Source organism: Tachypleus tridentatus, chromosome 9, assembly GCF_004210375.1.
Source record: "Tachypleus tridentatus isolate NWPU-2018 chromosome 9, ASM421037v1, whole genome shotgun sequence".
In the NCBI taxonomy this organism is placed as follows: domain Eukaryota; kingdom Metazoa; phylum Arthropoda; class Merostomata; order Xiphosura; family Limulidae; genus Tachypleus; species Tachypleus tridentatus.
The window spans coordinates 75,273,821-75,289,632 of record NC_134833.1 but is presented as its reverse complement, the minus strand read 5'-3'; the positions used below and the strand labels follow the sequence as shown (position 1 = coordinate 75,289,632).

Here is a 15,812-nt window from a genome sequence, read left to right as displayed (position 1 = left end):
TTTGTACATAGAAGTGTCTACTAACTAAAATGAAAGCAATGAAAAACAGAGTAATAAAAAGAAATTTGCTAATTTTGAATTTTTCGCACAGCTACACGAGGCTTTCCTTACTTATCATCCCTCACTAACTCTTGGACTACTCTTTCAGCAGCATATAGTGGGACTAACTGTCACATTATAACGACCCACCGCTGAAAGGGCAAGCATATTTGGTACCTTAAATTATATACTTATAACAATAATACTAAAACTATCACGGGTTGCTGTAATGTGCATAAAAGTAGCAACAACTAATTTCATGTCTATTTTTTTATTCTCTAGGTTACGTGTCAAACCTTTGTAATTTCTTGTACATTTAAATGTTCATGAAAATAAATAAAGCTACAAAACTTAGCACTTATAGATCAAGGTTTGTTAAAAATACTGGTTTATGTTGTCAAAGTTTTGTTTGGTTTTCATGAATTAAATATTCCATGAAAGAAACAAACATTTGTGAATTACAAAATATGCTTAAGACAAGATTCAATATTGCTCTTAAGCTTTTATTGGTAAATCTAAATACTAATTTTGCCATTAACATTCATTACTAATTCAAGAATAGGGGACTTACGATCATTAAACATTAAAAAATGAATGCTGAAATAAATTTTTGAAATTTTGACGGATGTGTAACATTTTTATTAAAAATACGGAACTACTTGAATGATTGTACAACAATATTGGGCCACATAAATCAACGTACGGCATTTCTAGTCTACACAACTGACTTGTAAATATTACCAAGTCATGACCACCCCATCTAAAACTGAAGAATTACAAAGGTGATTTTACAGAAGCTATTTCGTCGTAAACACATGTGGTTACTTAACTTGGTTTTCTCTGCCGCTGTTAATGCCAGAAAGTTAAAGATCGGTTTTAAGTGACTAGTGAACGGATATCATCTTTGAGTTCCTCGAGATAAAACTGATTCGTATGTTCTGAAGATATAATATCACTGGTAAGCATTCTTCAAAACTACTAATATTTAAAAAAATCTTCATGCCTGTTTTCTCATGTAATAATATATTTATTATAAATATATATATATATTTAGAGACAGAGCAATCATATTAATACTTGAAGCGCAGACACAAGCATTTCTATGTTTCCTCTAGAACCTCAAATAAGTATAGACAGGTGATGCTTTCGTGTATAACAATTAGCAAAGACCGCGGTTTTTTTATGGATAGGTCAAAACGTTTCTGCAGTTTTAACTATACTTTTGTCGTATGAAATGTTTGTAGTTTATTATAACCATTTTAGTGTCTCGATATGTTTTACATAAAGGATGTATGCATGAATCTTACTTAAGGTACTTCAAAACCATTAACATTCTAATACAATAATAATCTACAATTTATCATTTTCTTTATCAACGGTTAGTTTTGGTTTTATGAAATTTAAAGCTTTTTTCGTTGAGTTTAAAGTTTTACTTTGAATTCATTTCTTTTTTTCCGAAAAACTATTCTTTCCTTCAAACTGTCTACGAATTTGTGTCCAACTCTTTCTATGTTTCATATGCAAGTTAAAACTACATGTTAAGGGAATTTTAATGAAAAAAAAAGATATTAAAAACCTTTATAACCTTAGGAGATCAAGCTATCTTTTCTTTCGTGTAGTACCTTAACACATTCTATAAACTATACGTGTTTTTTAAAGACTAGTTTCTGAGCTGGAAGTAGAATTAAACAAAACTGTGGACCACCCGAGAATGGAATCCTTGAGTAATTCGATGTTTAGGTTTTACGAAAATTGTAACAGAATAAAAATGTTTTATAACCGATTTTTATTTAAAATGGTTTCCTTTTTATATTCTAGCGAAAAAAATGTTGACGTTAGGAAACACCTCCCTGAAAATTGTTTTGTTATTAGTCCAAGTTCTACTGGGATCATGTGCTTTAATTCCTACTTTATCAAAACTACAAAATAATGACGTCTTGATGGACCCATCAATATTACCCAAGACATATGACGTTATTCACAGCTCACCTCCTGTCGCAGCTCGTCAATTGACACCAAATGATGTACGAAATATTCTACGCTTAATAAACACTTTGATATTGTCTCCTCTGTCAGTATTGACTGCTATTCATGCACTTCAAAAGCCACTGTATCAACTTTCCCCGGAATATTATTCAGTCTTGCCACTGTTCGCTTACGCCAAGGGAAAAGATGAAGAAAACACAAAAGATCTTGAAGATCTGGTTGGTGATGATGAAAATTTTGACATCAATGAGTATTTTCGTGCTAACCCTCTGCCTTATGCTAATAATCTTATAGCACCACATTTTCCTCGTTTTCCTCACGCAGTCGTCAATAACCACATCAGGAGACAATTACGGTCTACAGATGACGGGGCTTTCTTATTAGAAGACGTTATCAAGGTTGTGGGATTTTTGCGACAGTTAGCTCGAGAGAATATTAGCAACGAACTTAGTGTCTCTGAGAAGCAGAGTAACTCAGTTATATGATGTATTTTCCCCGAATTTGAAAAACAAATATGTAAATTTAGATGATGAACTCTATCGGCTCTGCAAAACAAAGATATTAGTTAGTTTTAGGAATACCAGGATGTATTTAGTGTATATATATTATATTTATTATCATAAATAAATTTAACCTGGCCTACCTGCCATTATTCTTAGTGAAAAATAACCCCAGATTATAAGGATGGCAATTTCAGGCGGTATATATTTCTAAACCTAATTTCTATGTTACATGTGATGTTTTCGAAGCTTTTTACTTAACTGGTTCTTCTGTGTAAGAATATTACTTTAAAATAAATAGTTTACACTCGAACAATGGTTCAATATAAGGTTTTATACTGATTCAATTTCAACTATTTGTACATATCGTAAGACATTATAGCTATACCTATAGCCTGAAGTCTATAATTTGGAAAGTATGAATATTTACTTGCATGACTTAATGTACAATAATTTAAGAAAATATAGAATAATAAAGGTTAATAAATTCAACTGGAGAGCAGATTACGCCATAAAATCAATGCAACCGTAGTGAAGGCCTAACGAACTAAAGACCTCCAATGTAATTTCTTATGAAAGAAGTATTTTAGAAATATAAACACTGTTTATGTTTCACAAACCTTAAACAAACTTCATCTTTGTTGTTGTTAAATTTGATAAAACTATACGCATTGAACTTTTCTTTCCATCACTGTGCCCTACATTTCTGAGTATCAAGTGAAATATATGATTACATTAGTAAAGTTATTAATAATCTTCATTGTATGGATGCTTCACGAGGAATTCTATATATATGTGCTAATGCCCTTTTGTTTATTAATCTGTTCAAACAAACAAAACTGAAGAAAATGAGAATATGTAACATGCTAGTTCACCTCTGTAACCAAATACCGATAGACTTATTAATGATTTCGTGAAAAAGGTATCAAATATTTATCTATCATACTTTGTATCAATTACATTAATATGGAATTAACAAAAGAAAACTTCTAGCCTTTCATTTGTTCACGTGGAAACTTACTTTAAGGAAATTGATAAAAATATTCTTTTTATCTTATGATTAAAGATCCATTATCATTGGAATGTGCAAGTGTAAGAAGCGAGCACGTTGTAATAACGAATGAGACCAATGGAATCCACTGCAGTACTTTACTATATTTCATTAAATTTAGTAACTGGAAATGAAATATTGTATTAACCTCTCATCCACATTACTTTGAGGCTTTGAAGTGATATGGCAGAATTACAATGAATTTGAAAGGTCTGCATAAGCCTCTACCCATTGCTTACTCAAAAATTCTAAACTCGTACATGTTTGCTGAAGGCGATAGATAATTATCCATCAAATAGAAGCCAACTGGTTTCGTCGTCAGGTATCTTGTTCATTCTTCTAAGTACTCAATAAAGCAAATAGTAACTGGTTTACAGTTTAGTCGGAGCTAAAGCTTTATATTTACAGGTACGTAATATTTTCAAGTTAAGAAGAGTCAGAGCATTGTATCTTTTCTTTGTACTATCTGATAATGGTAATTCCACCCCCTTTTTTTTTTTTAAACAGCAGTGTATCTTTGCAATTGACTTAAACTATGCTCTGAACTCTAAAGTGTGCAATTGTAGTAGAAAAGTCTCATATCTAGTATAAAATAACAGCTTATATGTAAGTACAAAAAACATAATTTTTTAATAATGAAATGAAGTATGCTAGTATGATATTTTGTTTTATTTTCAGTATTACTTGAGTTAGTATAAAGTTTTATGTGGTGTATTACTTGTAGTACAATAATACAAGATCAACTGCATTTCATTAGCATGTTAATGGAATATGAGCACAGTTAAAAACAAAAGCGTATGAGCAACTTGTTGAATTCTATACTTGGGATATAAAGTATAGTGTTTGTAATGTAGAATTAATTCTAATTATTTTAAACAGTAGGACGTACTTAATAATACTTTATTTTAACGTTTATGAACATTAGATAATGTGTAGCTTACTGTTGACTCAAAAAGTCATGAAACAAGAGTGTATGGGCAATGTAACGTTAATAGTAACTTATAAACAGCAGAGTATGGATAGCGTATTATTAATATTACGTTCTATAACTAGTAGAGTGTGGGTAAATTATCATTAGTAGCAACTGTTATAAGGAATGAGACATAGATCGTTTTTCATTGGTTGTATTGGTTATAGACAGATTATTATTGGTTTTAGTGACCACCATAAATGATAAATCGCAAACTCTATATTCCTTATTATTAAGGAGTTTCAAGATCATCAGAGAATAGATAAGGTGGTTTATATTAATGTACTTTACAAAGAGAAGAGTGTGAAAATAAATATTCTTAAGTCGCATATGAGTTTTTAAAAAGAAATACGATTTATCAAGTGCTGGTTTTGTTTGGGTTTTTGTATAATCACTTGACCTTTAATAAACGACATGACATTTTGAAACAGCTTGATAAATACATTTTTCAGCATTTCAAATATTTCAGAATGAAAATCTATTAAGAAATTATTAATCTTGTGAGGCCCGACGTTCGACTCGTAATCCTAGAGTCGCGGGTTCGAATCCCCGTCACACCAAATATGCTCGCCATTTCATCTGTGGGGGCGTTATAATGTGACGGTCAATCTCACTATTCGTTGGTAAAAGAGTAACTCAAGAGTTGGCGGTGGGTAGTGATGACTAGGTGTCTTCCCTCTTCTCTTACACTGCAAAATTAGGGACGGCTAGCGCAGATAGCGTCCCGTAGTTTTGCGCGAAATTCAAAAACAAACAAATCAATCTTGAGCATAACTTACGAATGTAAAACATCTTCTTGCTATGCTTGAATTATAAATTCATCAACGTGATTTTTCATAAAGAAGTTGAAGCTGTTTAAAAAATACGAATTTTAGACTGGTTGTGTTTTATTAATGAGCCCAATTTCAACACATTAAACTTCGTATTGTAGATAGTTTCGTATAATTTGCGTCAGCCTTGGCTATGATAGTACTCAATATCTAGTTCTTTGAACAGAATTAAGCCAAGACAGGATCTTTATTTGCTTTTGTACAATAAGGATTATTTTTGAATGAACGATATTTTTTCCGATGTCTTAGTAAACATTAAATGCTTCACTTAGCTTACTTATTTTAACTCTGTTTGGTGTCTCACGGTGTAATTATTTACTCGAACGAGCTTTTTTTGTGCGATAAAATATGGTTATCTTTATATGCAAAAGATTAATTTGTAACGTGTTCACTGGATATGCGTGGCACTGAAAGACAGAACTTCCAGGTATAAGGTATTTTGTACAGTATTTAAAAATGAAAGAAACACTTATGCAATAATTTTTTTAGCAATGCCTAAAAATTGATGATACACTTCACTTGTGGTCTGGCATGGCCAGGTGGCTAAGGCACTCGACACGCTTTATTTATGGAAGATCCTTTATATACTGTGTTGCAATGAATAGCGTAATTTACTTGCAAGATATTTTTTATACAATATATGACAATAAATTGTACGTTTTATTTAAAATATTTTATTTGGTAACATCTGACAATGAATGACATACTTTATTTACATGAGAGTTTCCAGGGGATATCATCTTACAACAAACTGTACACTTTATTTTAAGAGATTATTTGTGCAATTCTTTGTAATAAAGGTTATACCGCATTAAAAATAAATTATTTATAAAACATTTTCCCATTTTTATTACAAAAGTATTTTTTGCACATTATTCAGGTATAAAAGAAACTGTTTGAATCAATGATATTATTTTTATAGTATTTGGTATTTTAGGATGCACTATATATTTGCACTAATTTCTATGATGACTGTATAACAAAGAATATTCTTTTTATATGAAAGGAATTAACTCTTAGCTGTTTGGTCGTTGTGTATTCGTTTTAAGAGGTTTTAGAAAATTTCGTAGCAAGTGTTTGAAAAGTAAATATAAGAATTTACGTGTAATGTAATTAAGTGCGCAATAAACATACTTGGTATTAACTGCTAAAAACTTTAAACGTTAGTGCAGTTTTTCATGACGCAGCTTAAGAAATTGTAACTATTCTGTCATTATCTGATCATAAAACACATTAAATTATGTTTTGGTAAATTATTAATGTTTGAAGTTAGGTTAAACTCGTTTTAAAATTAAAGTTACCGAACGAATAGTTTAAAATAAAGAAACAACATGAATAGTAGTCCTGTATAACTGAACACGGCCGTTGTAAATTCGACTTTTCTAGTTTCTCAATGATGGCTGATTGGTGGAAACTACTATTAGTTTCAGTTTTTAGCTTCAGTTGTGGAGTCTTTTGTTTGGCTGTGGTGGGTGAAGAACGAAGTGAGAAGGGAGCAGTCCTGCCTGCAGGAGATCTGAATCCATCAGAATCAGGAAGACAGATATTTGGAATTGGAGGTATCAGAGGACTAGAGTTTATCGGAGCACTTGTTTTGCCTGTTTTTGTTATTCTTGGCATGTTTACATTTGTCGCTAGTCTTCCAAAAATTTTTGGTGTAATAACAGAAGCTGCTGCGTCACTGGGGTCCGCTGGAAGACGACGTAGATCAACTTTGACAAATAAAGTACCATTTGATTACTTGATGGATTTATTAGAAATACTGTATAAATCAATAGATAAGTTTAAAAATGTGTAACATCGATGAGATCTTGTACTGTAAGCACAATGGTAAAATCAGTCATGAACTATAACTGTTTTGTTTAAACTTGCTATTTAAAATAACTTATTAACATCATTGTATTCATTTTAGGAAATTATGAAACTGTACATAAATAAAAAGCTTTTTGAAAAATCGTGTACATAAAAATTTACTAAATCATTATTTCAAGTATATTTTCTAAAATAACAGCAACATATTAAAGAAAAACTGTTTTGGTGTTGAAGTACTGTATGTTTTATGTTAGATACATACTTACTAAAATAAGCTTTAAAAATCCTCCAAGTAGCAATTAAAATCAATAATTTAAGCTTTTTTTTAATTTTATTTTTCGTTTAAATTTATTTGTAATTAAATAAAATCAAAGAGAAAGGAGAAAAAAATCTATGTTTATCTTAAATTGGGAAAAATAGATAAACCAGAATTAAAACGCATTGATTGAAAACAGATAAGCAGTAAATTATGAGTTTTTGTTGAACCCTTGCATATTCAAAGATAAATTTTTAATGTAAATGAAATTTGTTATAAATGTTTTTAAAGTAATATAACATTGTATAAAAAAACCCGCTTATTTTATTGTCAATTTATACTGTGACTTTTGATACCAGGTATATTTTGAGTTAAGGTGTATATTTTCCATGTTATATATTTAACACTTTATTTAAATTAAATATGGTAGCAATAATGTTCATGACTGGTGTCTATAATTATCATTCTTTGTTTAGCTATTGTCATTTTAAACAGAATCATGCAGCCGTAGTACCGAAGTTCTCCACTACACGGCACTCATTTTATAATATGACAAAAAATTTTTTAAGGCTTCTGAAAATAAAAATATATAAATTACATTTTATGTTTTCGCGAGAAATTTGTAAGTTACCATTATTTTATAAATTAGATGTAAATACTTCAAATTGGCGATTGTGAGTTTCTGATAAGTAGAGAACAACTTTTCGATCTTTCTAGGTTATCATGTTAACCTGAAGATGCCGGACTTCAATATTAAATATCAATATTCAAGATATAAGCTTGTTTTTTAAATGAAGTGAGCACCACGCTTGATGATATGCAGAAAATAGATAAGTAATGTTATTGTTTTTATTTTATGCGTTAACATATTAAGGGAGTATGTTTGATGTTTTGGTGTTTTATTATGACGAACAGTATGTACACAACACACAAGAACTAAATATTAGAAATGAATGAATTGAGTTATAAATGTTGTCTTGTCATTAGAAGTATAAAACTTTCATAGGACGTTAAAAATATATAAAAATTAACACAACATCAGCCTTCTAAACACATTTCCAAAATTTTGTGAATCACATACTACATCTGAAGAAAATGGACAAATATTGTGTTTGATCAATAACATTATAAATCAGCAAAATTTTCTCTTCTTCAGTTACATGATGTGATATATTCTATGATTGCATAACTAAAATAAAAGTCCCAAGTAAGTATTTTTTTACAACGTAATAAAAACGTATATCGAATTTCTTTTATTATTTTTCAGTTTCCGGATTTAAGGGTACACAATAGTTATTAGCAAAACGAAAGTGAAACCAATCATTTTACTGTTCTAACTGTTCGATTATATCGTGACATGATTTTTCAAACAATTCATACTACAAATAAAATTTTATCCAAGCAAACCTTTCGTGTGAGTTTTACATTTGTGTGTGATTTTACTTCTACGGTTTTATAGCCTGAAGGAAAGTTAGGCAAACTTTCAAAATATTAACAAGAATTAAAAAAATGATATAATAAATAGAATCAAAACACCAATTCAAACTACTCTCGCCTCTCAGCAGTCCTTATAAATAAATAAATCTTTGCATATTTCTCCATTTAAAAGGTACCTGACTTATTATGATATTTTTATTGATCGAAATATGTTTTGAAATATTTACGAGATGATTTTTTATTTCATTCCTTCATAGATGTCTAGTGGAGTAATGAGTAGATGAAACTATAGATGAACGTTAGCAAGCTCTGTTATTACACACTTACTTTAACTTCTCAACTGATTAGATCTAGAAAAAAAATAACGCCAAGATCATTACAAACTTATTTCGTAATTGGTAAATACAGAGAGTTAATGGAACCTTATAAGAATGATTTGCGTATGGTTTTAAAGTAGGGTGTCGTTGAATATTTAAGCCATTATTAGAATACATATATATATATTATTTGATTAATAGCATATTTCTAACCATATTATCTATATTTTTGATATATAAAGCATTGCATACATATTCCAAAATATAAAGAAATAGGCAAACAAAATAACTGCAAAATGACACTAAAAAATAGAGAGAGTAAAACCCGAACGGGCTACAGTGTTTAATACCAATTTTCACAATATAAACTTATTTTTTAAAATGAAATGAATACCACTCCATATTATATAAAGGAAACAGCTAACTCATGTTGTTAATTAACATTTTAAGGATAATAATGACATTTCAGTCCTGGAGTTTCAGAATTTTACACGAAACTTGGTAATGGCTATATTAGCACAGCCATGTATAATTTTGATCCGACAGATTAGAGGGAAAGTAGTAAGTGAGCAGCATTCTACGCTAGGTCTTATGTGAACAAATAGTGGGATTAAATTGTTAGTTTTATAACACATTCAATGTACGAAAGTCCGAAGGGTGTTTGTCTCCTGGTGAGATAGTGGAAAATCTAGGGACTTACAACGCTAAAATTCACAGTTTGATTTTCTACGACGGACACGGCAGTCAATCCATCGTTGCTTTCTTCTAAAACAAACAAATGGAACCCAATTTTTGTGACAACAAGGCTCAAACCGTAAATACTCGGATTCACAATGTAGGAATGCCATACAACCAACTGGACATACAACCTATGGAAATGATGTTGTTACATGCTGCATATTTTAACTGTTGTGTACAGGGATTAAAGTATATAATTTTAGAGTATTGTGCCATTAATAGAAGTTGTGAGGACGTAATGCTGGTTAATGAACATATCGTTATATAAATAACATTTTTTCTGGTATTGTGTCTTAATCAATACATTATTTTACCAACACTTTTGGAGGACTTATACATCTACATGTTTATCGATCTGTTGCTTTGACGTATTTGTTGTGTCATGGTACTATTACGAGCACAATTCATAGAGGTTGCTTTTCGGTTGTGAAAAACGCCTTGCTTAGAACTATGGTTGTGTAATGTATAAAGAATAGAATTATTGTTGCAAGAAAAAGGTCTTGTCAAATAATTTTTTGAAATAAATCATATATACTTATCTGAAGATAAATATGAAAACTTGGTGTGCATACGTACTATTATGATGCAAAGTTAGCGTTCAACTTGATTTCCTGTAGTTGTTCACGGCTGTGTCTACCTTATCCAGTAGCTCTTGGATCTTGTCTGACGTCAGACGATTGCTCTTCATTGCTTCCGATACTTCTCTCCTTCTCCTTCCTGCTAAAATTCCTGTAGTTCCAGCAAATAGTGTAAGAAAACTGGTTAACAGAGCGGCCCCGATTGGCAGAAGGAGAGCACCGAGAGCTAAAGGAGCCAGCAGAATAAGGAGAAAAGGAAGGATTTCTTCTAAATCGGATCGCTCTTCATACCATGGAGCTGAGCCGTAGCCACCACCTCCACCACCATAGTCTCTAGCCATGTCTATCTGGGTAACATTCGGGACTGGATTTTCAGTAACAAACGCGAGTGAACGAAATGTACCGCCACGAGCGCGGGAATTCTGAACAACTGAAAGCAACAGTAGTAACATCCCTACGTTAACCATTTGAAGCATGTTGATATCTGGAAGAAATGAAATAGTTATATTTAGTAATTTTTAAGTTATTAAGTAGATAATATTTGAATCAGAATTGGCAAGATGTGCAATAATAAGAACAGAACCGGAAAGCACCAATAAACATATTACAGATTACTGTACATTTACAGCGTCGTGAAGATAGAAATCACAGTTTTTATTTTTTTAAAAAGTATCTTTGTTTATGTTTATTATTATGTATTATAATTTATCTCGTACGAGTCTCTAATTTATTATGTTACGTGTTACGATTTCAAATAGTCGAAAATTTTAATTTTAATTTAGAAGTTAACTGAATGTTGATATATATGAAATTTATGATGTTTCCCAACAAGATTATATTTCTTAAGCACAATTATCTTTCTTAACGCAAAATATTTTAATATACACACAATAATACAATTTATAATAACGGTTATTACAAATAATGATTTATATACAATAGTTTTACAAATTTACACACAATATTCAGTTCCAGACCAGATAGAAAACTCAAATACAGTAAATTTTTTGCGGCCACGCACAGTTTCAAACATAGTTAACTAGTACAAAATCACGAAGCTTTTCGCGCCCCCATTTTGAAAGTTTATTTGTTTTTGAATTTTGCACAAAGCTACACGAGGGTTATCTGCGATATTCATCCCTAACTTAGCAGTGTAAAATTAGAGAAAAGGCAGCTAGTCATCACCACCTACCGCCAACTCTTGGGCTACTCTTTTACCAACGAATAGTGAGATTGGCTGTAACGTTATAATGCCACCACGTTTGGGCATGTTTAGTGTGACGGAAATTCGAACCCATGACCCACAGATAGCGAGTCGAGCAGCCCTAAACACATGGTCATGCCAAGCCACCTTTTGAATGAAAGTAAACTGTAAATTTTAATATTTATACATTATTATATAGAACAGTTAAACACGTGAACGCACAGAAGAATTTTTTCATAATTTAGTTCTATTTGAAATCATTTGCTTTTTAACTTTGTTTGATAATTAAGTTTTAAAGGGCACTAACTAGTTTTTTCCAGACTTGTTAAACACGTGTGTGTGTGTAAATAAAGCTTTAACAGCATTCTTCAACTACGATGGTTACTAATGATAATAAATTTTAGATTATTTTAATAAGCCTACCTTAATCTTGACCAAAGTCGACAAGAGACGACAGTGTGGTTTAAGTTATGAATTACGAAACACATATTTCTGATTTTGGCTTTTATACTTTCAAAAACTATGGAAAAGCATCGACCCAGGACGCAGTTGTTCAACAATGAAGGGCGGAGTAAACAGTTGTGTGAATAGAGTGAGAGAAATCCATGATCTTAGATGCAAGGACAAGAGTTACAGTCGCTGCACATGAGTTTTCACAAATGTCTCAACCTACTTCTTTTGCAGTATGGAAGTAGTATGAACGTTTAACAATTAACTTGATACTTACAACAAGATGATAATAGAAAGTTGCATAATGAAACTGAATTTACACTTTACTAAGCAACTAGAATGGGTACGCTATTATAGAAAAATTACCCGTTATTCTTTACTGTAACTGTTTAAAGTAATGATATCAACATTTCATAAAAATACAAAAACATTACGTTAAAAGTTCCAAAGCAATTAACTAATGTAGAATATCAATACGCTTGTTATTTTATTAGTTATTTAAATGAAATAACTTACACTGAAACGAAGATTTAGTTTCTTCAGTTATTAAGTCACGTGACATAGTGTGTTATACATCAGAATGACGTACCGTTTAAAGTATTGAAGTAAACTAAAAATGCTTATATTTGGTCAAACCTATTAAATAAGCTGCTGAAAGGTTTATTTGCTTTTAAAATAAGCTTTATAGTGTAGGCTTCGTTTTTTTAATGTACTATGCACATTTACACTCTGATCTAAACAGAGTAACACATCCTTGATGACGAGAAACCCACTTAACTTGAAAATGATAGGAAGGTCGAAACGTTGTTCTCTCCTTATTAATAGACGTGTTAATACCCATACCAGCTGTTCTGAGATTTAAAGTAGCACGTCATTGGGTAATAATCTTTAGGACATTTACATGTATTAGTTGGAACTGTAAAGAGTGCGCATATATTAACAGTAGTTAAGAGTCTCAAAAGCTACTCGGCTCCCGAGTGATTTAACTTGTCAGTCATGAGACAGTTGTCTATGCTTGCTTGAATATCTCCGGTATTAATAGAAGTAGAGAATTCAGCGTATTGTAAATTAATTTGAATAAAATGTTTAGCATATGTTGAAAGAAAGGGTAAAAAAAATGAAAAAATGCTTTTCATTCAAGGTCTGATGTCAGTAAGTACCATGAAGCAAGTTTGTTACTTCAAATAAATCGACTGAGAATGATGAAATGTCAAATGATATTAATAACAATGAGAATGAAAATCTTACATCATGTCGTGTTACAGAAAAGCAAAGTGACTATCTACAGTTTAATGTGATTACTTTTGGAGGAACAGTTTCAAAATATATTTCAGAAAGGTCACAAAAACTTAGTGGCTTTGATGTTGGTGCCTTAACTGATGAGAGTGTATCAACTGAAAACCTTAAGTTAAATGTTAGAGCCGGGCCTCTAAAAAACACTAATGATTTTACGTTTCCAAGTTGTCTTCTAAAATATCTGACGAAAATTATAAATACAGTCACATGAGTGGCTAGTATGGAGTAATATTAGACAAGCTTTGTACTGTTTTAGATGTCGACTTCTCACCAAGTCTCTAACTTCATCACGCTCTATGATTATAACTGCTGGCTGTGAACAACAGACTTTAAAAAACTTTATGATAGGCCCTCAGAATATGATAGAAGTGTTTATTTTAAGAAATGCTATAGTGAGTGTTGTGTGGTTGAAAGACGTTTTGGAGCAAAGTACTGAGTTGATTTACAGTTTTAAAATAATATTCTTTAAAGAGCAGAAAAATGGAATGATGTCCTATAGAGGATTATAAATGATGTCGTTTTCTTTGGAGAGAGAGGTTTAGTCTTTTGTGGATCATCCCAAAGAACTGGTGGCAATGTTTTTAGGGATAATTAAGCTCCTCAGACACTGCGATGTAGTTCTAAGGGAATATGTAGGGAGACTTGTAGAATCTCAACGAAAAGCTTATTATCTTCTAGATTACTACTCGTCAGGTGAGTCCCAGAATGAATTCAAAGCAACCTATGTTTAACATATACGTCACATTAGTTTAGAGGAAAGACTCTCAGTAATATACTTTGTTATCACAATGGACTCGACACCTGATTCATCCAATCTAGAGCAGACAACTTTTATCTTGAGGTATTATATATATCTTCTTAAAATGTTTTTTTCTTTGTCATTTAAGAAAGGTTTCTAAAACTCATTGATTGCAATAAGAAGACTAAAGCTGATATTTCTAACCTAATACTTGATTGCTTAGCTGATCACGAAATACAATAATGGATTGCATAGGATATCGCAATGGATCCAGTATGGGTGGTAAGTATAATAGTGCTCAGGCTTTCAAATAAGAACTACAGTTAAATGTATAGCTGACTCTGTGTGGTAATTTTCTTGCATCTTGATGATTGGAATCTTGCTAAATGTAGTTGTGACTATCGATTAGTACAAACAAGTATTTCAGGCCCGCAAAGCTACCATTTATATTAAAGTGAGCAACATTGAAGATCTATTGACTGATTTAATAACACTGTGTGAACACTGGAGCTCAGTTCATAATGTAGATGAATTGGCTGCAAATAATATTAATCTTCTGCACCCACCACCAACTCTTTGGTTACTTTTTACCAACGAATAGTGTGATTGACCGTTATATTAAAAACGCCACATGGCTGAAAGAGCGACCATGTTTAGTGTGACGGGATTCGAACCCATGACCATTAGATTACGAGTTGAGCGCCCGAGTCAAACAGTCGTGCAAGGCCGAGACGATAATAAAATATCGTAGTTATGTTAGGTTACTACATAGCACTTGGTGCACTTACAAAGTACAGAAATATACACAATAAGTATATTAAATTGTAGGGTGTCCTAAAGATTGGTTGGTGAAAGTCTATACATATTTAGAAAACATGCTTGAAGTATCCTTCCTGAAAATCGATACACTACTGAATATATTTAATGCAGATCATCTGTACACGTTAAAAAATGAATGGTTTTATTACCACACAAATTTTAAAGAAACAAGAAAAGCAGTGTTAATTTCCTTTATGATACCATGTCAGTTGACTTTTGGGGCACACTGTATATGTTTGTTACATAAATCAGCTTGCTTCATAAAATAACCTAAAGTAAACTAAAATTTATATATAAAATCGATATATATGTTTGTTAACCTGTCATTAGACATTTAGCGTTGAACGTCATCACCGAAAGAGCTATAGATTTTGTCACATTATTGGCGTAGAACAGTATATATATATATATGTATGTGCCTCTTATTTTACTTTCTTTTGTGATTTTGTTTGAAGTCATGTTATTTTTCATTGCAGTGGGGTACACGTGAGAAAAATATTTTGTAAGGATACATTTTACCCAACTTCGAACAAAAACTGTTCAGGATGCTAGACATTATTGTAAAACTACTGATGGTCTAATACCTATCAAGTTATTAAGGTAATGGATGCTATGGGAGGAATATTTCACACTAGTTCTGTTCAACTTTTTGAAATTACGTTTTTTTTTTACAATTCTTATAATTATAGGTTACAAATCTGGACAATAGGGGTAATTAAGTGGCATTTGATCATAGTCTTTAACAAGCGTAAGACAATTATGATAGATCTTGTTGTTTTAAAATAAAAGT

General features: G+C 31.4%; 2 protein-coding genes across 3 annotated transcripts; one reads left to right on the top strand and one right to left on the bottom strand.

Moving 5' to 3' along the window:
• Positions 1 to 658: 658 nt before the first annotated feature.
• Positions 659 to 6,897, top strand: LOC143225515 (uncharacterized). 2 transcript variants are annotated; one of them, XR_013013899.1, is made up of 3 exons: positions 659 to 997; positions 1,858 to 3,984; positions 6,763 to 6,897. XR_013013899.1 is itself a non-coding variant. In XM_076455104.1 (2 exons), the coding sequence occupies exon 2, from the start codon at positions 1,866 to 1,868 to the stop codon at positions 2,508 to 2,510; it is 645 nt and encodes a 214-aa protein (XP_076311219.1). In that variant the 5' UTR covers positions 659 to 997; positions 1,858 to 1,865; the 3' UTR covers positions 2,511 to 5,926. The 2 variants fall into 2 exon arrangements, 1 of the variants encoding a protein (XP_076311219.1); XM_076455104.1 differs by lacking the exon at positions 6,763 to 6,897 and having other exon boundaries at positions 1,858 to 5,926.
• A 71-nt stretch (positions 6,898 to 6,968) lies between these two features.
• On the bottom strand, positions 6,969 to 12,187 carry LOC143225516 (uncharacterized). The gene is made up of 3 exons (XM_076455106.1): positions 12,142 to 12,187; positions 10,513 to 10,998; positions 6,969 to 7,088 (listed from the first exon to the last, which is right to left on the bottom strand). Exon 2 carries the CDS (start codon positions 10,988 to 10,990, stop codon positions 10,535 to 10,537), a length of 456 nt encoding a protein of 151 aa, XP_076311221.1. The 5' UTR covers positions 10,991 to 10,998; positions 12,142 to 12,187; the 3' UTR covers positions 6,969 to 7,088; positions 10,513 to 10,534.
• Positions 12,188 to 15,812: the final 3,625 nt, after the last annotated feature.

Coding starts and splice junctions, on each gene's coding strand:
- LOC143225515 (XM_076455104.1), top strand. CDS start 1,866: ATGTTGACGTTAGGAAACACCTCCCTGAAAATTGTTTTGTTATTAGTC.
- LOC143225516 (XM_076455106.1), bottom strand. CDS start 10,990: ATGCTTCAAATGGTTAACGTAGGGATGTTACTACTGTTGCTTTCAGTT.